Source organism: Garra rufa, chromosome 1 (genome assembly GCF_049309525.1).
Source record: "Garra rufa chromosome 1, GarRuf1.0, whole genome shotgun sequence".
Classification (NCBI taxonomy): Eukaryota; Metazoa; Chordata; class Actinopteri; order Cypriniformes; family Cyprinidae; genus Garra; species Garra rufa.
This window is the reverse complement of record NC_133361.1, coordinates 38,379,147-38,401,891: the sequence shown is the minus strand read 5'-3', so window position 1 is coordinate 38,401,891 and position 22,745 is coordinate 38,379,147. Positions and strand designations below refer to the sequence as shown.

At 36.3% G+C, this 22,745-nt stretch overlaps 1 protein-coding gene across 7 annotated transcripts in view; it reads right to left on the bottom strand.

Moving 5' to 3' along the window:
• Positions 1–18,153, bottom strand: part of sgsm3 (small G protein signaling modulator 3) — a 40,632-nt gene extending 22,479 nt beyond the window's left edge. For 5 of the 7 annotated variants that reach the window (XM_073839860.1, XM_073839816.1, XM_073839843.1 and 2 more), the window contains exons 1-11: positions 17,994–18,153; positions 8,690–8,775; positions 8,497–8,585; positions 8,303–8,366; positions 5,354–5,565; positions 4,909–5,016; positions 3,243–3,386; positions 2,940–3,135; positions 1,893–2,038; positions 1,312–1,545; positions 785–967 (exon numbers count right to left, since the gene is read on the bottom strand). In XM_073839860.1, coding sequence (XP_073695961.1) covers positions 785–967; positions 1,312–1,545; positions 1,893–2,038; positions 2,940–3,135; positions 3,243–3,386; positions 4,909–5,016; positions 5,354–5,565; positions 8,303–8,366; positions 8,497–8,585; positions 8,690–8,696 — 1,383 coding nt within the window. In that variant the 5' untranslated portion in view covers positions 8,697–8,775; positions 17,994–18,153. Of the gene's footprint in view, positions 1–784; positions 968–1,311; positions 1,546–1,892; positions 2,039–2,939; positions 3,136–3,242; positions 3,387–4,908; positions 5,017–5,353; positions 5,566–8,302; positions 8,367–8,496; positions 8,586–8,689; positions 8,776–9,037; positions 9,176–17,993 lie in introns of those variants that run through there. The other 2 variants (XM_073839834.1, XM_073839825.1) reach the window with 2 other exon arrangements.
• Between the last annotated feature and the right edge of the window lie 4,592 nt (positions 18,154–22,745).

Here is a 22,745-nt window from a genome sequence, read left to right as displayed (position 1 = left end):
TCTCAAGGAAAAAAAAAATCTGTCAACTAATGCTGTAAAAAAAAAAAACTCACGAGAGTCAGTCAGTACTACGTAAGTATAATATTGTTCATTTGTTTTGTTTTTTTAAAAGTTCCTTTCATTATCTAAAAACAGGCTAGACTAATTGATTCTTGAGTTTTTAAGAATTGATACGTTTCGTAAAAATGAGAATCGCTTAAAATTAAGAATCAATCTTTTTTTTTACCCAGCTCTAATAATAATAATGGCAAAAAATAAGCTGGAAAGATATTTGGTGGTAATAATAATAATAACTATCAATAACAATATTAATGATTATTATTATTCCAATAATTGAAATATTTTGTTGTAATTATTATTTATTCATATATTGCAATAATTACCATTATTGCTATTATATTATTTTAAAAAAACGATTACTATTATTATTATTATTGGAAAAAGTAAGTTGGACAAAAGGTTGTTTCAGCTTAATTTTAAAATGCCAAACCGAGAGGAATTCAGCATTATCAAATGGGATGTCTGGCTTGACGTCTGCCTACTTCATGATTATAATTGATTATTAACTCGAGACTGTCTATGACTCATGGTGGTCTGTTTACTTCGGACGCGAGTGTGCAGCTCATTTCTTGTTGCATAGGCCTAATTTATGCAATTCAACAAACAACAGTGAGTCATCAGGTCCACGAGTCAGTGTTGCTGTTTTAGTGCAAATGTTCTGTTTCTAATTGAATTATTCCTGACAGATTTATCAGTGTGATTCATGTGATAGAGTAGCTCTTACAGTGCTGCAGTTTCGGGGGTCCAGGCAGTGAAAGTGCTCTGCGGTCCGACTGATGGCTTCTCTCAGTGCTGCCACCAGCTCTGTTTGTTTAATGTTTTTGGCCTTCAGCGCCTCCACCTCGTCCTCCCCCCAGAGAAGCGAGCTCAGGGTGGATTTCCTATGCAGACTCTGTCTGCGAACCACCTGTACAATGATACAAACCTATGAGTGAGCCTGAATTTACATTTTGTATCCACCTTTTTCTCCAACGCGGAAGTATGGGTGAGACTTCTGGTTCACAACGTACAGTAAAACTGTTAGCACTACAAACCAGTGTGTTCAAAATTAAGATAATACATTAAAATAATATGGTAAGACACACCAATAAGCAATATCAAGCAGCAAAATGAGCTGTTTTGTACAGCTAAAAACAGCTGGATGCAGATGAGACCGGAAGCCAGACCCATGAAAGGTGGATATTGCAAATAAAGTGTGACAAAATGTGGGCATCACAGATGATGATCCAAAATACTATTGAGGTTCTCAACCTTGTTGAGGTTGGTGTGGAGGGAATGGGAGTTGCCAGAGTTGAGCTGTGCCTGCTCTGCCAGGATGTAGGCAAGATGCTTGTGTCTGTGTGCATCCAGGTTTTCCTGAGACAGAGATCCTGCCAGACGCACAGCCTCGCCCAGCACTGCCGCCCCATCCTCTAGTTGACTAGGCAGATCTGAAAGTGTGTTGAAGATGGATGCCGAGTTCTCAGATGACACCAGTTCTTCCTCCTTTACAACACAAGAAGAAACCATTATTATTATTGACTGTGTGTCAAATCAAACACTCATCGATGCCTTGTTTAACATATGAAGGCTTAGTTAAAGCCACAATATGTAAGTTTTCACTAGAGGGCGCATATTCAAAACATACAAAGAAACAAAGGCATAATTTGATGATGCAGGTGATGCAATGACCCGCCGTTACACTAGTTAAAATGGCTTATTTCTATGGATTTAAACGTTCTTCGAAACATTTGGGATAATGTAAGTAAAATATGTAACACTGTTCTAACGGTTTGTGGATACTTTAATAAAAAAAATCTTACATATTGTGCCATTAAATAAAGTTAAACAACCTTGATTTTCAGCATGCCCAGCGTAACCTGGAAAAGCACCACTGAGCCCTCGTAGAAGAGCAGATCCCAGATTCGCAGCAGGATGCGGATGTCCACCACACTGGCAAAGGCAGTGAGGAACCAGTGCAGTGTGATTAAAGAAAGCTCTGAGAGGGAAAACATGAACAATAGAATGCTTTTTTATTTTTTCATAATAACTCTTTGGAACTCTTTGGAGCAAAACAATTTAAAAAGTAACCTGCATTAAAGGGTTAGTTTACCCAAAAATTACTGTACAATTCTGTCATTTATTACTCAACATCATGTTGTTCTAAACCCATGAAACAAAGATATTTTTGATGAAATATGAGCTTTCTGACCCTGTAAAATGAAATTCCAGGACTTCAGGACTTTAATGACACTGTTAATACTACTACATGCTTAGCTCGATTGTTTTCTGACATTAACTGAATTAAGTGAAAAAGGTATGATGTTTTTAGAATTTTGGGTAAAAACATATGTGCTTATTGACTAAATTAAACACATATTTCATAGATAAAGAATACTCACTTACAGTAATTCTAGCACTTTGCAAGTACCTCTTCAGGAATATTGCTATTTTCAAGGGTTTTCCAGGCCTTAAATTTCAAAAAGTCAAATTCAAGTACTTTAAGTACATTGTGTGAAACCTGGTCAACAGCATACTCGCGATACTCCCGTGAACGTGTCGAAGACTGACACAGAAGAGAAGAAATTGTTAAATAAAGTTGTTATTTTTGTTTTCTTTGCATGAAAAACAGCATTCTCGTAGCTTTATAACATTACAGTTGAACCACTGATGTCACATGAACTATTTTAACTACTTTTTTGGACCGCTTGAACATGGTAATTATGTTGCTATCTATGCAGGGTCAGAAAGCTCTCGGATTTCATCCAAAATATCTTAATTTATGTTCCGAAGATGAACAAAGATCTTATGGGTTTGGAATGACATGAGGGTGAGTAATTAATGACAGAATTTACATTTTTTGGTGAACTATCCCCAAATTATTTTTGAGGTTGTCTCACCAATGTCATGTTCCTGTAGCAGCTGGTCTAGACTAGGCAGATACTGCACTATGAGCTGTCTGAGCACACGTTGGTCAGTTTGAACTCCCAACAGTGTGGAAGAGAAGTACGAGGGAGGCAGTAGGTCTTCTATCAGAGCGCACATCATCCATAGAGCATCCTCCTCCTCCAGAAACAGCAGCAGACAGGACACCACCTGCATCAAAGACAAACACACAAACTCACACTTCAGAGTCTGACACCCTTTGACTCAAATGTTAAACAACAGAGACACAAAGACTCAGTGATAAGGTTGGTTCTCACCATGCCTGTGCCCTGACAGTAGCCGATGTCTGGATACAGCCATGCCAGCCCTCTCAGGACCCGCCTGAGCTTGGGCACCCCCACACTCGTCAGTGTGCTGAAGCATGCATTAGTGGGCATGGTCCGCAAAAGATCCTTTTCTATCTGCAGCACAGACAGAGAGACAATCGTAATTAGAACAATACTAGAAGACAGCTATGTAAAGTATATATATAAAACCCTGGACCACAAAACCAGTCTTAAGTAACAGGTATATTTGTAGCAATAGCCAAAAAGACATTGTATGGGTCAAAATGATAAATATAATCAAAACTTTTTTGATTAATAATATGCATTGGAACTACGCTAAGAACTTCATCTGGACAACTTTAAAGGCGATTTTCTCAATATTAAGATTTTTTGTACCCACAGATTCCAGATTTTCAAATAGTTGTATCTCAGCCAAATACTGTCTTATCCTAACAAATCATAAATCAATGGAAAGTTTATTCAGCTTTCAGATGACGTATAAATCTGAATTTCCAAAAAAAAAAAAAAAGGACCCTTATGACTAGTTTTGTGATCCAGGGTTAGGGCCGTTCAAAAGTTTGGGATCAGTAAGATTTTTAATGTTTTTAAGAAGTTTCTTCTGCTCATCAAGACTGCATTTATTTTATCTAAAATACAGAACAAAATCTAATGTTGTGAAATATTACTGCAGTTTATAGTTTTCTATTTTAATATACATAAAAATCTAATTTATTCCTGTGACCAAAGCTGAATTTTCAGCATCATTACTCCAGTCCTCAGTGTCACATGATCCTTCAGAAATCATTCTAATATGCTGATTTATTATCAATTTTGGAAACCTGTGATGGACCTGTGATGCTTTTTATCCAGGATTCTTTGATAAATAAAAAGTTAAAGTTGTGTTGTGTAGTATTTGTTTGAAATAAAAATTGTGTGTTACAATGTATACTACTATTCAAAAGTTTGAGGTCAGTCATTTTTATCTTTAAAAAAAAATAAAAAAATACTTTTATTCAGCAAGGATGTGTTAAATGGGTAAAAAGTAACATTTAAGACTTTTTATTAAAATAAGAAAAAGATTAATAAATGCTGTTATTTTTTACTTTTTTCCAAAGAATCCTGAAAAAAAGTATCACAGGTTCCAAAAAAATATTAAGCAGCACAACTCTTTCCAACATTGATAATAAATCTGCCTATTAGAATGATTTTTGAAGGATCATGTGACACTGAAGACTGGAGTAAAGGCAGATAAAAATTCACTGCTTCGTCACAGAAATTAATTATATTTAAAAGTAAAATAAATAGAAAACCAATACTAGAAATTGATGAATTAATAAACATTAAAAATCCTACTGAACCCAAACTTTTAAACGGTAGTGTATTTTTTTTATTAAACATTTTCATTACTCATCAAGTTGAATAAAAATATAGAAATGCTCTTGTTTTTGGCATTTGTAAGTAACAACTAAATAAACAAATAAAACTGTTCAAGCGCCTGGGGTCTGTACGACTTTTAAAAAGTCTCTTATGCTCCCCAAGGTTGCATTTATTTGATCAAAATAAATAAATATATAAAACGGTAATATTGCAGATGGAAATCTCCATTTCAAACAAGTCTCTGACTTCACATCAGATCTGAGGCAGAGACGACATGTACCTGTTTGGCTGCTGTAGTGTCATCATTAGAGCTGTTTTTGACTATTTCCCTGTAGGAAATTTCTGATGTTCTCTTCTTCTGCAGGGCCCCTGACAAACGCATCCACAACTGAGGGAAAGCATGAAAGAGACAATAAGGAACAAGACAGATAAACACACACAGATCCAGCAGAGATATGGTTGGAAGATCTTAGACTTGAAACGCACCGTTGTTCTCATGGGAATCTCTGAAAATAGCAATACAGCATAAACAAGATATTACCAAGACATCATGTACTATTTCAGTGACACTAAGAATCCCTCCAGCATTAACATGGTTGCCATGGGAACATTACATCAGCAGATTAGCCGCCTGATGGTGTGTAACAATACAAGGACAGCCTCAAATATGTTGAGGTGAAAACACAAACAAAAGCACATCTGATAAACAGGTTCTCAGTGCTGACCTGTGGTCTCATGCTGTGGGGTATGCCCCCCAGCACCAGGGTCCGGAGGCGGTCAGAGCGAGCCAGTGTGGGGGAGATCTTGTCCCATGTCAGATCTCCTACAGTGTGATTGTGTGTGAACTCCAGATGGGCTTGCCAGCGAAGTCTTTGCTGAGGGTCCTCTCTCTGAGGGGCTCCCTCACCACGCTGCCATTTTCTGGTCTCATTCCCCTCTGAAAAAAAAAAATGTCTTAACTCTTGTCAAACATGGGTAAAGACAGTTCCAGATGATATTTGTTTTTAACAGGGCTTGACATTAAAGGGATAGTTCACCCAAAAATGAAAATTACCCCATGATTTACTCATCCTCTTTCAGACGAATACAGAGTTAAAGAGTTAAATGATGCAAATTCAAACCACCCCCACATGTCTACATCACGGTGTGGGAAGATTTGCATAACATCGCCCAAATTTATACGCAATAGAAAAAGGCAAAAAATTTTATTCTGTAGTATTGTTGCAGCCGCAGCCATGTTGTGGAGACGCTGTGTGTTCGTTTGCGAAAGCACTTTGTTTGGCCTTCCAAAAGAGTAGAAATCAGTGGTTAAGTTGTATTTACAACACTGTTCCAAAACAATACAAGGCAAATATTCAAGTGTGTGCAGCCCATTTTAGGGAGGACTGTTTCCTGAACCTGGGAGAGTAGCCTCCAATGGGGATGTGCACACTATAAAGTAGGGCAATTCCAACTTTGCAAGGACAATCTGGACAAGTCTGGCGCATCTGGCTCACAGCCTGTAAGTACATTTTCATATTTGAAGAAGTTGCTACTGGCTATTGAAATGTGAGTTTTGAGCAGTGTAGAGTAGTGCTGCTTGTTTGTCATTTCGACAATCACAAATACAGACATAGCGTTCAAGAGGAACGACGGAACGTGTAAAAAGACAGTATGAGTCATTATAATCAGTAATTATGTCCTCACTGGAGGAAACAAATGCCTAATCTTGTCGCACCGGAACACGGCATCACAATGATAATGGGTGTAACATTTCCTGTAACATGCTTGAAGTATTCGGCCAATCACAACAGACAGTTGGCTAATCAGAGCACACTTCGCTTTTCAGAGCGAGTGTTTCAGAAAGGCGGGGCAAAGAGGAGAAAAAATAAAATGTGTAGAAAATAATGTGTTTTTTGAACCTCAAACCACGTTAACACATTGCATTGGACCAAATACACAAAATAATGTTCTATTTAGCAACATCATATGACCCCTATAAAAAAATTCCTTGCTCTTCCAAGATACAATTACAATGATAGCGAATGGCTGTTGAGATTTGGAAGTCCAATAAAGTGCATCCATCCATCATAGAAAGTGCTCAACACGACTCTGCGGGGTTAATAAAGGCCCTCAGAAGCAAATACAAGTGTTTGTGTAAGAAAAATATTCATATTTAAATCTTTAAAGATCGTAATCTCTAGCTCCCACTAACTTTCGTGTGCACGTTCACGAGAGAGTGGCGTTTCAGCAGATGACACAGGATGTAGGCATAGTGTAAGCTCCGGTGAAAATATGTTTTGAGAGTTATGTCTTGAGAGAACCAAGTTTTGTTTACAGCAAAGAAAAACCTCTTGGCTCTCCTCTTGGCTTATAGCGAAATCCTCTGACATATTTATTCAAAAAACCTGAAAACCTTCTAATTCATGGCTGGTGTTTCATTTTGCTCTCTCCTCTGCACTTCCACGTTCGTCACTTCTCACTGCAGCTTATGGTACGCCTACTTCCTACGTCATCCGCTGGAATGCCACTCTCTCATGAACACACATGCAACAGTTAGCGGAAGATAGAGATTATGGTTTATAAAGTTTTAAATATGGATATTACACAGCATGGAAGAGCCAGGACATTTTTAATATAACACAGAAAGAAAGTTATATACACTTAGGATGGCTTGAGGGGGAGTAAATCATTGTGAAATGTTCTTTTTTGGGTGAACTATCCCTTTAAGCATTCTAGGGGGATACCCCTCTTTTTAAACCTGATCACTTGCTTTTTAAAAAGTCACCTGTGACAAACAAAATCTCCAAACAAAACTTTAACATAACAAATGATTGGCAATAATTTAACACACTAGTGTTATTAATTAGATATAAAAAAAATCTACCATTTGAAAGTTTGGGATCAGTAATTTTTCTCACTAAGGAAGTATTTATTTGATCAAATATACACTATAACAGTAATATTGTGAAATATTATTATGATTTAAAATAATTATTTTCTATATAAATAAAGAGCAGCAATATTGTAGTGATTTTTTTTCTGAGACTGTACATGCCACAGTTTTAAGTCTAGATGTCCTGTAAAGAGCACAAAGGGCTTTTCAGAGATAGTAAATGTTTCACCGTGACCACTCCCTCTCCTTGGTCTTTAAATATGTCTAATATTAATTTAGTGACACTATTATGGAAACGGGTCTCAGGAGGTTAAGTGTCAGATAATCCTTCTGAAATCATTCTAATATGCTGATTTTGTGTTAAAGAAATTACTTATCTACTAAAATCAGTTGTGGAAACCATGATAGTTTTTCCAGGGCTCTTTGGTGAATAGAAAGCTCAACAGCATTTATATGAAACTTTTGTAACATTATAAATGTATTCACTGTTGCTTCTGATCAATTTCATGAGTATTTGCTGAGTATTCAGTTTTTTAAAACAAACAGTGTTTGTAAGCAAATAAAAACTTACTGACCACAAAGTTTTGAAAGGTACAGTATATACAGTATTATTAAAAACTGAGCCTGAGATGGTGCAGACTGCAGAATAATAAATTACTCAAAGTTCAGCCTAGTGGATAAATTCATTGCAACAAAGACAGATTTAGTTCTTTAGTTGTCGTTTTCCTGTGTTAGTCCTAGATAAGTGTTAAGGCTGAGCCCTGTTTAATTTGTATGAGTGCTCAGGTCCCACACCAACCTTCACTATCGATCCGGAACCCGAATTCATCATACTGCAATTCCGCTTCCATATTGGGGTCTTTCTGCAACAGTCAGAACAAGAAGTCTGAGAAATGAACCACTTCCCATGACAATGAAGATGTTACAACAACAGTATAACATTAATCTGGCACTTAGAGAATTATAAAATGAATAAATTTATGAGTAAACTACCTGACAGTACTTTGCCAGGATGTCCTGGGGCCACATGCTGGGTGTGAGGGCTGAAAAAGGGCCCCCTGGGGCTGGAGTGTAACTACCTGCTAAAGAGATCAGAAAACGTTATGAGGGGATTAACTGTGTTTGACAATACACAAATACAACTATGCTTCCATTTTTATTTTGTGTATTCATGCAGTAAGCTTACTTGACATGGTCCTGGAGTTTGAAGAGTGTTTTTTCGCCTAAAGAGAGGAGTCCGACTGGAATAGGTCAGGTCAAGGTTCACAGTCCCTAGATAAGGAGAACAAAACAAACCAAAAACATTCCCTTAAGACAATATAAAGCCACACAGAGAGCATGATTACTCAAGTGATCAATGCTATTCACACCCTCTGAAAATAATCACCTCAAAACAGGCCTTTAAAGGAGTGAACAGACAGAATATCATATAACGTCGTAACTTTAGTGCAATTAAAAAAAGAGAAAAACAAGTCTACTATGAGGAAGCGAAGAGCCTGAAACCTTTTTAAAGCAGAACTTGAGTTGCAGGCACCTTAATACTGTCCTCCTCCATGCTCCAGTTCTCCAAACGAATGCAGACGCACACGACGGCAAGCTAAATCTTCCGCAGCACAGCATGTTTGGAAAAATTAATCATGCCAGTGGGCCCATAGACAACACACTACCTCACACAACTTCTCTCTCCATGACACTGACATCAGCTGTATTCACAGCCTAACATAAGGCAGCCTTTGTTTCTCCACTAAACTCATGACAAACCCATTAGCGATGTGAGAGAGAGGGGGATATGTGATTATAGACCCACCCACATTAAAAGCAAGGATAGCAATACTGATGCCAGGATTCTCACCTATAAGCTCTTCCACAAATCTTTTGGTTTTTGCTCCAGTGTTTTAAAGGGATATTCACCCAAAAATTGAAAATTACTCCTTGATTTATGTATGTATATGACTTTTTTTATTTCAGACAAATACAGTTGGAGTTGTTTAAAAATATCCTGGCTCTTCCAAGCTTTATAAAGGCAGTTGATTGTTTTTTAAGTCCAATGAAGTGCATCCATCTATCATAAAAAGTAGTACTGCACATGGCGAACGTGTATGACAGTCAGAAGAAGCTAGAAACTACGGTTTATAAAGTTTTAAATATGAATATTTTTCTTACACAAATGTATCGATTCACTTTAGAAGGCCTTTATTAACCCCCCGGAGCCATGTAGAATACTTTTTATTATGGATGGATGCACTTTATTGGACTTCAAACTCTCAAAACCCATTCACTGCCATTATAAAGCTTGGAGGAACCAGGACATTTTTTAAAATAACTCCGATTGTATTCGTCTTTTTTAGGTGAACTATCCCTTTAAGAAACTCGCTGGCTGCCAGAGGCTTTTTAGAGGGTATGCTAATGCACCATTCAATTTCCTCATTTGTTTAAAATAAATCACTTCCTTGTTGAATGGAAGCCAAAGCCTGAGTATGGGACTGCTCTATAAAAGCACCAGAGCTTATCTTCCTGCTCTGCCTATGTGTGTGTGTGTGTGTGTGTGTGTGTGTGTGTGTGTGTGTGTGTGTCGGTGTGTGTTCAACGTCACGTAAGAAAGAGAGCGATGGAAAAACGTAGATGTTATCTGAACATGCATAATGCAAGCACAGGACCTCCTGGAAGCAGGTATTATTACTTGGCATGAAGGACTATAACTGAGCCTTATAGACACACTAAAGGAAAAAGAGCTGGACACCAACATCCTGTGGTTGTGTATTGATTTATGTGGGCCTGGATGAATAGTGCTAAATCTAGCCTTTAACAGTGCTCAATAGTAAGAACGACCTGCCATCAAAAATGTAACGTACATTGATCTTGCACATCCATTTTTATACTCTGAAACTTGGTTTTCTTTTTAGAAAGCCTTGAAGAGCCAGGACATTTTTAATTTAACTCAGATTGTATTCGTCTGAAAGAAGAAAGTCATATACACCTAGGATGGCTTGAGGGGGAGTAAGTCATGGGGTCATTTTTATTTATCCCTTTAAGGAAGTATTTTTCCCACCACAATTTCTACCCAATAAAATATTTCAGAGCTTGGAATAACTAGAAAAATGTATATTCATTATACAAATGACCATGGAGTTTTATAGCTTATTAGGATAATTGACTTCCAGGTCTACAAATTCAAAATGATAGAATTATGCTGTGATATGATATAATTTAATATATCCTAGTTTTATCCAAAACTGTGTGAATCCTGGATCTGCAATGAAAAAGTTGCAGAGGGGGTGAATTAAAATAAGAAATAATTTGATAATTTGTTTTATCTTATATTAAATAATTTTTAATTATCTTCAAATTTGTTGTTCCCCTGGTTGAGAATTAGAAAATATTATATAACTGGCTAACATACATTTGGACATTAGGAATTGTCAAAATACACCAGCAGTCAAAAGTTTTTTAATGTAAGGAAGGATGTCTCTTCTGCTCACCAAGGCTGCATTTATTTGATCCAAAGTACAGCAAAAACAGTAAAATTATTAAAATATTCTTACTTTTTAAAATAACTGTGTTTTCTATTTGAATATATTTTAAAATATGATTTATTCCTGTGACTTCAAAGCTGAAGTTTTAGCAACATTATTTCTCTCACATAATCCTTCAGAAATCATTCATATTCTGACTTGCTGCTCAAAAACATTATTATTATTATTATTGTTGTTGAAAACAGCTGAGTATAATTTTTTCATGTTTCTTTTATGAATACAAAGTTCAGAAAGCATTTATCTGAAATGGAAATCTTTTGTAAGATTATAAATGACTTTATCATCACTTTTGATAAATTTAAAGCATCTTTGCTAAATAGAAGTATTAATTTCTAATTCCCTGCATGCTTGGTGAGAAGAAGAGACTTCTTTAAAAAACATAAAACATCTTGTCCACTGGTAGTGTATGATAAAAAAATATAAAAAACCGACTTGTGACAATCCAGAAACTCATCAGTAAAACTGTTCATCATAAGCAAATTATCTTTAATAATTTTTGTAAGGAATTCTTTATATTTTGCTAAGAAAACAGCACTCAATAAAGAAATTACACAATTACAAAGTTAAGTTAATAAAAATAATGTATCTGAAAACGTTATCAATATACAGCGACCTAAAGCCCTTAAAAAAACAGTACTTATCACTTCATCCAATTACAAACCCAAATAAATACAGATCCATGCACAACAGACTTTTCAGCATGTTTGGGGCTCATTAGAGGACAGTCATGACAACACTGCAGACTGCCGCCCATCAGCTGCTGGCTCTCTGTAGGAGTCTCCATAATAAACAAACACTTACTAACAATGACACTACTCATCAAGCTGCGAACACCACTGCTAGCATCATCCCTATGGCAACAGACCCCACAGCAACCAAAAAGACAGAGGCGAGCAGCCGAAGGCACCACATTATAGATCAGTGAGTGAGAGCAGTCAATGCTCCCCAAAGACACTCTAAGAAACACTGAAATCCCACAATATCCTCTAACAGTAGGTTACAAATCCTAATACTCTCAGGACATTGAGTCTGGACTGCTAGCTGCTCACAAAAGTAGACTGGAGACCTAAGTAGACCTATTATGTCAAGATAAAAATCAGTAAGGGTGATTTTTGGGTCGGTTATTCCCTTAAATATGACCGGATTGCTAGTGTGACTGCCATGTAGCAAGTGCATATGTCAGCTTATTATAGTTAAGTTAAATTAATACCAGAAAAAAAGAGAAATCCCTCATTCTAAGCTAGTTGCATCTCAATAATGCTAAAATAACTTTGGTGTGTGTGACACTGTGATTGAGAGAGATGTCTGCCAACCGAAGGCCATTCATGCCATGAGCTGAGTGAGGAGGCACGTGGCAGCTCTCTGACGACAGCACGATGGGGAGAACAGGGGGAGGGATGGGGGCAGCGTGCTACATGACTCACTGCATGTTGTGACTAGAAAAAGCTGGAGGAAGGAAAGATGGAGGTGGGGTTGATGAGAGACAGGGGGAGCTTTCTCGTTAAGGGTTGGCAGTGTTCATTTTGGGGTACTTTTGTTTTCCGTCCCAGTTTGACAATGCACTCGGAGGCCTATCTGAAGTCCCGGGACTAGGTGTCATAAGCTAGTACTCTCTGCAGGATCTCCTGACCTGCTCTGTGCTTAAGGAAGGCGTGAACCACACTAGATAAACAGAGTTGAACCATACAGTCACACTATGCATATGTCAAGGGAGTGCCTCATTTAAAGACCAATCCACAACTTTAAACAGACAAAGGAATCTTTAGATTACATTGGAAGCACATACAATTATTAAAACCTTAGAGTGCAAGTGTTTCTGCAAGTATTTTCACATTTATTTTTCAAATACAGATTTTAAAAATGTTTTTAAGTTTAAGAGATACAAGCAGGGATGGAAATAAAAAATTTTGTCCACCGGCCAGTGTGGCTGGTGGATTTCAAAATCTACCAGCCACTAAATGTTTTTAACCGACAATGCGTAGCTGCATGTAAAAATTAATACTACAAGATCTACTATACTTGAGCAGTTTATTTAATCTCAAGTCTCAATAAAATACTGACATTTTCACAAAATTTTTCTATCATGATACAACTACACAACTTATAGCCCGCATACTATAACAGCCTAGATATTTTATGTAGCCTAATTTGCGCGCATTGAGGAGTCGCTCTCTAAACGCAGGGTATTAAAGGAGAACTCCGGTGTGATTTTGACCTAAAGTGTATTGAATCATGATACCGAGTGTAAACGTACCTTGCATATCTCATCTCGTCTTGTCCACTGCTGTCCGAAATCTGGGGTCAGTTAGCCGATGCTCACAACAGCTTGTCAATGAAAGTCAATCGGGCATCGAAGGAGCTATGTAAATAAATCACTGTTTTACGCCATTTACGAGGCACAAAGTAGCTCCACACTTCATTGGTAGACTTCCAAGGGAGAAATTCCAAGGAATTTATCAGCTTATCAACGTATCAGGTTGTAGTTTCCTTGGTGCTCGACACTCGACTTATCGTGACTACATTTAAGATGGCGGCGGCCGCTAAACTTCTTGCAGTTACTGTCTGTATAAATCTACTTGTAAATAAACTACCGGTGCTTTTTATGAGTTCTCAATGTCTCGTTTTAAATGTCAGGGCCCTTGGAAGTCTACCAATGAAGTGTGGAGCTACTTTGTGCCTCGTAAATGGCGTAAAACAGTGATTTATTTACATGGCTCCTTCGATGCCCGATTGACTTTCATTGACAAGCTGTTGTGAGCATCGGCTAACTGACCCCAGATTTCGGACAGCAGTGGACAAGACGAGATGAGATATGCAAGGTACGTTCACACTCGGTATCATGATTCAATACACTTTAGGTCAAAATCACACCGGAGTTCTCCTTTAAAGTTGCTTTTGAATGCGCGTGCGCGTTTTACTTTTGGTTTCGTTTTTACTATAGCGCGAAACTCTCGGCAGCGTAGAGCGTGCTTTCTAAAATACAAGAGATTACTTAACAAAACCATTTGGGTGGACACCAACGGGATTTTCCCCAGTGGAAATTACGCCGCTGTGTGAGTGGAACTCTGCCGCTGAGTTATCATCTGATGTGAATGAATGCCGCATTGTACAGTATATTGAGAAAGACGCGCCATGAATTGCGTCTGACAGAATGTGCGCTGTAGCACGAAATACAATATATTTCTTCAAAAGCATATTGTAAAGATATTTTAACAGACCTCTGTGATGTATCACCACATTTTTTTGAAGGTGTGCCTCCGCTAAAAGTGTCCGCCGTCGTCGTCTTCTTTTTAGTGTATTTTAACGGCAGTTCGCAACCAACGTTAAGGTGCATTACCGCCTCACGCCGTCCGGTTGAAGTATGTTATTTTATTTACCCGCCACGGTGGCAGGTGGGTGGAGCGAGTTTACCCGCCACAACACAAAATCACCCGCATTTGGCTGGTGGCAGGTGCTAATTTCCATCCCTGGATACAAGCCATGAACAAAACCAACCAACAATAGGTACAAGGTCTTTCAAGAACTAGGGCTGAATCTAGGGCTGGACAATTAATCGAAAAGTAATCGAAATTCAGAACCTCTAACCAACATAATTTTCCCATATTGGTTATTTAGGTTTTTGGTAGAATTTGCTTGTGTCTCTCTAAGGCCTGGGACAAACTAGACTATTTTCAAATCTAAACTGATTTTAAAACCATGGGAGATCACAGACATGAAGCCAGTTTCAACCAATTTTTAGCCTTATAATCCTCTGAATAAGCACACTAGATGGTTCGACCAGACCACACACTTGTTGAATGTAGGAACGATTTCACAGTGACACGAGAACTCATGGAGAGATCAAACGTGACTAGAGAAGAAAAACACATAAAGGACAATTGACATTGTCAGCTGGCTACCCTGGTGTGCGTTCTCTTGTACAGTGAAAAACAAAACCGAAAAACAAGAATATGGGTGATGTACTTTCTCAGTACTCTATTCGTGGCATGTTTGTGGCTGCCAAGTTTCAGCTATAGAAGCATGCAACAAAGCTTGCTTACTCTCATTGGCTACTGGCAGTGGTCAAAAAAGATTTAAAGGCGCAATTTGCAAGATTTTTGGATTAAAATATCAAAAAAACAAAAAAAAAAAAAAAAAACACTAGAACAGTGTTATATATTTTGTTGACTTGTATACTTACATTACCCCAAATGTTTCCAAGCATGTTTAAATCCGGAGAAATAAACAATTTAACTAGTGTAATGGACCGCGTCATTGTGTCACCTGCCGATTATGTCACCATCAATTTCCGGTCTTATTTTGTAGAAAACATGGATGCCGACATTCTGAATTCGTCCAGCAATAAAAGTAACTGCCCCCTGTAAATAGTAAAAATAACTTACGTCCCCATGAAAAACAATTACCATCTGAATAGGGGTAAAGTTATGATCTGAGTTGAAGGCATTCCATTTTGATCAGGAGAGGGTAAATAATTACAATGATACAACAAAATAGAGGGTTTTTTGACAAAAAATTGTTTGTGACAAGCCTTGAAATGGGACATGCACTGGAGGTGCAAATCAGGCTTAAAAGTGTGTGGGCAGCCTAATAAGCTGATGATAAATCGATGCATTTGGAATTGATCCATGAATCGCAATGCATTGCGATTCTCTCTCAAATGCTCAACTCAAACTCAAATGCTCACAAAGAAGAGCGCTTGTGCATTGGCTTGAGTCATGTAATTAGTTCACAATGCTTTTATGATGCGAGAACAATGTAAACACAGCCCTTTGTAATTCGCTTCAACCTTTTCAAACTTTATGAATGGAAATTTCAGGTTCATGTGTGTAAGAAATTGGAAGCAAGCAGAGTACGTTTTTCCTAAAGCATGCAGTGGCATCTGCTGTTAAAAACTGGGTTCAAAAATCTTACAAAAAGACAAAGATACAAGATTGTAATTAACAACTTTAGCGAGGGAAAGAACTACAATCCTAAGAAGCACTGCAAATAACATTATCCGAATTAAAAACAATGTAGACATATAAAACCATTTATTTAAAGTTGTTTTAATATATTTATAGAAACATATTTTAAGTTCATTGCCAAATATGCATACAAATATTCAGTTTTTTTTTTTTTTGACTGACTGACTCCCATGATATTTGTGGTGTGTCATGCTCACTGCAACACACTGATTGGTGGAATTTTCTGTACAGCATCATGGGAAATGTAGTTTGTGACAATGCATTCTGCTATTAATCACAATTATTTAAAAAAATAAATTGAATCAATGTATGGGTTCATTAAAAGCATATCCACCTTTTCTCCAACACGGAAATAAGCTTATGGGGTGAGACTTCTGGTTCATTATCCGCTGTTTGCACTACAAACCAGTGTGCTCATAATTAAGATAATACATTAAAATAAATAATATGGTAAGACACAGCAATTTTGCAATATCAAGCAGCAAAACAGCTGTTTTGTACAGCTAAAAATAACTGGAAGCAGATGAAACTGGAAGCCAGAACCATAAAATTTACAAATGGCCATACACAGTTTTACGGGAAGAAAAGGGTGAATATTAATAATTAATCAACAACCTCAGCCTTCTGTCTTTAAAGGTTTATCAGATATTGTTAAAAATCAATTTCCCTTCAAACTTCTGAAACTTGGCTGTTTGCATTCTATTAGTTATTATTTCTTTTCAGAATGATGGGTAATGTAGTTTTCACCAGGAATTCTACTGATGAACAACTTAAGTAAGCTGAAATAGTGCAGTCTGATGGCTTCAACATAACATCTCTTTGCTTACAGTAGGTTTGTTTTTAAAGGCTTAGAAGTTAATGTTAAAAATTACATCGCCCTACAGAAAAAAAGTGATTTTTTTGTTTTGGGAAGCCAACTGTTACACTGCATTCAAAGGATGTGAGGAAAAATCACTTAAATTAAATGAAGTGAAACAAACCCACTCAATACTGTTCAAGTGCTGTTTGAGCCAGTAAATATAGGCTAATTGTATTAAAGAAGATTAAGTCACGATGAAGAATTATTATTCTGAGAATTAAATTGTGCAAGCTAAAAAATGTCATCTAAAAATTATTTTATGAAGGGACAGTTCACCAAAACTGAAAACTTAGTCAGAATTCTCTCAACTGTATGACTTACTTTCTTATGTGGAACACAAACATAGATGCTAGGAAGAATGACACCCCTGGTCACCATTTACTTTCATTCAGTGCAATGAAAGTGAATGGTGACTGAAGCCGTCAAACCATAATATTCTCCCTAACATCGTATTTTTTATCTTAGCGGAAAAAAAATGAACATTACAGCATTCTTCATTTAGTCGACAGAAACCTTTAAATAAACAAATAATCAATGGAAGGGCGAGTCATTTACCATATGGCACCTGAAATGAGTTTGTGAACTAGCGGAGTTCCCAATGAATCAAAATAACGGAGCGGTACCAAAGGGACACCGAACCTAATAAAACAGGAAATTCATCATCACTGCGGCATAATAAGACAAGCACCTAGACTTAAAACAGTGCGTTTCAAGTAAATACTGCTTCTGTCAGTCAAGCAAACTTCGATGAACGAGTTTAACACCTCAGAACAAGAAGAAATGTTCATGTCTGTTCTTATTTCGTGCGAAAACAGTATTATTACACCTAAAGGGAAAATTATGCCAAGGAAGATATCTAAATATTAACATACTGTTCTCAATATTACACGACACTCTCAAAACTAACGTTACCGCTGAGAGGACAAATTCAAATCTGTTTGACACTTTCATAGTCGACACCGTTACTTAGTAAAATACATCTGACATAAACATTAACGTTACACTTAAACACATAAAAGCGTTCCGAGATACTAACAGTCATTGGCTAAAGCCATCCAAGCATCAGTGATCAATGCACTTGCCGCTACGATTAGCCGCCAAGCTAGCGAACCAACAAACGTTGTGTCTTCTTACCTTACGTCATGTTGAATCTCCTTTCTAAACAGATGTACTTCGTGGTACAATTCCACATATATTTAACATACACAGTGTAAGTACGGGATGTGTTCTTGTAACTCGGGTTTTGTAATGATGGTGAACGGTAGCATTGACCGACTGTTTTGCGTCATACACCTGTTCGTGTTTCGCACTGAAAGATTGTATCCTTCCGCTTAAAGAGATTTCCTGAAGAAATAGTTCCCATCCTGCTAACAGATTTGGCGCTTAGAAGCAAAATACATTTTGTAAGAGTAACTATTATATATAATGTAAGCAAATCAACCGTAATTTGACATTATCTGCATATTTTCCAATATTTTTTTTTTCTAATTGTGTTTCATAAGCTTATACGCGAAGCATAACGTGCTATTCATTAAAACTAAAGAGAGTATTTTGCAACAAACGGAACAGTTGACATTAGCCGCGCTGTGTAGCCCATTATAATAAAACAAATTCTGAAACAGTGGCGTTCCTCTCAGTGCTAGGAAATCATGAAACAGAGCAGGAACTAGAGCAGACTGCCAACACATCACCATATCCATCCGCCGTCTTGATCAAACTTCATGACGTAGCTTTACAACGTTGATTAATCAGTTCATTCATTTCGGTCGCTCTTTATCTCCCATGCTTTTAGGTTTAAAAGGTTTAAAGCATATGCTTTTGCTGCCTTTGCAAGTATTTCAGCATTTCCAACCGCTTACATGGGGACAAATAAGAAAAAAACCAGTACAGAGTTGCTTATTTTTGAATAATGTTCGCATATATTATGTCCTAATGTTTTTTTTTTTTAAGTCCTAAGGAGAAAAATATGGTTCAAATACGTTTTTATTTAAACTAAAGAGCTGTATATTTAGTATATCTTACATAGTGTATATAAGTGTTTGGATAGTTTTAAAAGGCAGTGAATACACATATCAATTGTAAGTATAAATCGTTATATTTAAAATAATGATTTTATATATACATCCACAAATATAGGTCGTCATTTCACTTCAGATGGAATATAAATAAAAGAGCCAGTACCAATCTTCACCACATGATGTCAGGATATTGCAATATTTGTGGCCCACTGCTCTGACGTTTCATTACCGGATAAAGGCCTATTTTATTTATGGCTTATTTGACCCAAACACAGAGAAGTAACTGGGATGCTTTGGAGCAGAACACTTAAGTTAGGAGTAAAGTTAGGTTAATATGCTGAGATACTGGTCATGTAATACAACCTCTACTGTTTTTGGCACACAATGTTGCTTAACTTCATTTCTCAGAGAAAATGAGCTGTCTTTTCCATGAGGCGTTAAGATTTTAATATAACAAACACTGTAAGATGTTAGGGGAGTAAAGTTGTACTGTATGTTTACACACATTACACAATCCATGGAACATTTAGAAGAGCAGTAAAGACCAACCAAACTAAGCACAGAAGTAACCAAAGGGAAAGCTACAACGCTGCTGAGAGCTTTGACTGAAATATGAGAAACTGTTCAGACATAACCAATCTGTTTAGCACTTTATAGATTCAGTCTCTTTTTAGAGAGTGGCTGGAAGGAAACCACTTCTGAGAAGAGCCAAAATAAGTCATTCCTGGAGTTTGCTAGAAGCCATGTGATGACCTGAAAAACTGTGGAGGAAAATTGAAGTCTGATGAGACGAAAGTTGAGCTTTTTTCCTGGAAGTGAAGCCAAATCTAGTTCAACACTCATATAACACCATCATCAATCAACCAAGGTGCTGGATAAACCTTGGAGAAACCTTTTTTTTTTTTTTTTTTTTTTACTAAAGGTACTGTATGCTTAGTGCTCTTTATTAAAAATGCACATAAATGAATGATTAGTATTTTGAAAAATATTTGTAAAATAATGAGACTCTTACCAGATTTATTGTTAACACTTTGCAATAAGATTCAATTAGTTGACATTATTGCAAAACTAACAATGATCAATGCATTTGTTACAGCATTTATTAATCTTTGCTAACATTATTACTAAAGCTGCTACTAGCGACTAATATTATTATTGTTAGTTAATAAAAATACAACTGTTCATATACTACCAGTCAAAAGTTTTTGAACAGTAAGACTTTTAATATTTTTTTAAACAAGTCTCTTCTGCTCACCAGCCTGCATTTATTTAATCCAACATATAGCAAAAGCAGTAATATTGTGAAATATTTTTGTAATTAATATTATTATCAATATTTAAAACAGTTGAGTACATTTTTTCAGGATTATTATGATGAATAAAGATCTAAAGATCAGCATTCTCTGAAATTATAAGGCGGAAGAAATTAGAAACTGATAATTTTATTTAACAAGGATGCTTTAAATTGATCCAAAGTGATGATAAAGACATTTATAAAGTTTTTTTTTTTCTATTTTAGATAAATGCTGCACTTCTTTTCATCAAAGAAATCTAAAAAAAAATAATAATAATAACATAATAAATGTTTTTTAAGCAGGAAATCAGAATATTAGAATGATTTATGAAGGATCATGTGACTGGAGTCACGATGCTAAAAAAATCAGCTTTGAAATCAGGTGTAAAATAACATTTAAAAATATATTCAAATAAAAAACAGTTATTTTAAATAGTAAAAATATTTCAAAATTGTACTGTTTTTGCTGTACTTTGGATCATATAAATGCAGGCATAGTGAACATAAAAGACTTCTTAAAAAAACATTCAAAATATATTTTGAATATATTCATATCAGCTCACGTCTTTAAAATAAGAATAATAATTTAAATAATGTATCAGTAAATGTTGAAATTAACATTAAGATTAATAAATGATTTAGAAGTATATTTATTGTTAGTTTTTGTTAACTATTGTAGTTAAATATCAACAAAAATCACATGACCATGAGATAAATTATCATGGCTTGATTAGTGCATTTCTACAATGGAATTAGTAATTAACATATTTTGCATAATGCTTCATTCTGATTTTACTGTAAGTACAAAATTACAGCCAAATAGGTCAGTCCAACATAGAAAAAAAATACCTACTGAGCGAACTGGGCTACATGGAAGAAGGTCAGACCCTAAATTGAAGAAAATTGCTGTTCACTAATAATTCTTTTTGAAAGTTCTATTAAATATATTTTCCAGTTGTTATTACGTCAATAACATTGTTCTCTCCAGTCAACATTGTGTTCTGTACACAAATGTGCAGTGTGGAAAGGCATCAAAGAGCATTCATTTTGAGTTTATAGTGTGCCCGAGTTGCAGGTCAGAGACTGGTAGGCATGGTAACAAGTCTTTGTTAGGGGAATATTTTAATGTAATGTGCGATATTGTTCCTGTATGTATTCCCAAGATAAAACTCTTTTCGATGTAGCTATTCATCAAGAGGGCAGCTGTATTACTCAGACCCCTGAGTCAGCGGCAGTAGCAGACTTCACAGAATCCTGATCAGCTTAGTATTTGTCTGCACTGTTTGTGTCTGTATTATACATCAATCCAATATCTGTATTAAGCAATGTCACACAAACAAGAGTGCTGTTGTTTTGAGTATCAGCTGACATTCAGACCAACAGCACAGCATGTGTGTGAAATTGATTCTATACAGATAGCCTACTGGTATGATGTATAATACAGACACACAACCAATGCAGACAAATGTGCTGATCAGGATTCTATAAACGTGTGCTGGTAATTGTCAAGCCAATTTCCCTCACGCTATACTTTTAGTGTGTACAAATGTAAATGTGACCGACGAACATAGTTCTAAGCAAAACCAAAGCAAAATAATGTGTTGTGGTGCTGAGCAGCTCACAGCAGTGTTGGTTACTTCCTGAATGAATCAGTGTTTTAAAACAAATCAATTAGGTTCATGATTTAAGGATTGACTCATAAAAACAGTTACTTGTTGCATTCCTGAATAAATTACTGTAGTGTTTTGAACAAATCGACTGGGTAATGCCTCAGTGATTCACTCATATAAAACAGTTCTGTTATGACAACGTAGCATAGTAATATATACATGGCAATGCTAATTTATTTGGTCTTGGTGGAATATCTGTTACGCTGCTACTGCGGCAGAGCAATAATACGACTTGTCAATACATCCACAGACATGCTGCTGTGAGTGGAAATACTGCTGTTTAGGGATGTGCCCGAATCCGAATACCATGTTCTGAAGGAAATTACGTATACTACGGAAACCCTTAAATGCAATAAATACAAGTTGGAAGAAAAAAAATATATTTTAATGCTTTCTCCCGCAATTATATTGTTAATTATACTGTATAAACTGTATAGATCAGGAAGCTGCTATTAATATGAGGGGCATTGAAATCAATTTTAAATGCATGCTTGCTTTTTACCTTTTACTTTCGAGATTCGTGATCACATGTACTCTGGTGTATACTGCAGAGTGGCAGTACTTACCACACATTTTACAAGATTAGATGCTTGTCAGTGGTGCTCAGGATCTACAAATCATTCTCCATCACGCTATCTGTCATCTCTCCTTACTCTGTTTATCAGTCCCTCCAGGATTTCACGATTTTTTTTTGTGATTTTTGCGATGAAAATTATAAATTTTGTGGTGGCAAGTCCTAGAAATTTGCGAAAAATTTGCGATTTATTTAATTATTTAATTTATTTATTAATAATTAGGACATCACATTTACCATATTAGGTATTATGTTAGAGGCTCAATTATCATACATAACACAAATCAAACATAAAATTTGTTTATTCTGATACATTTGAACTTTTAAAAT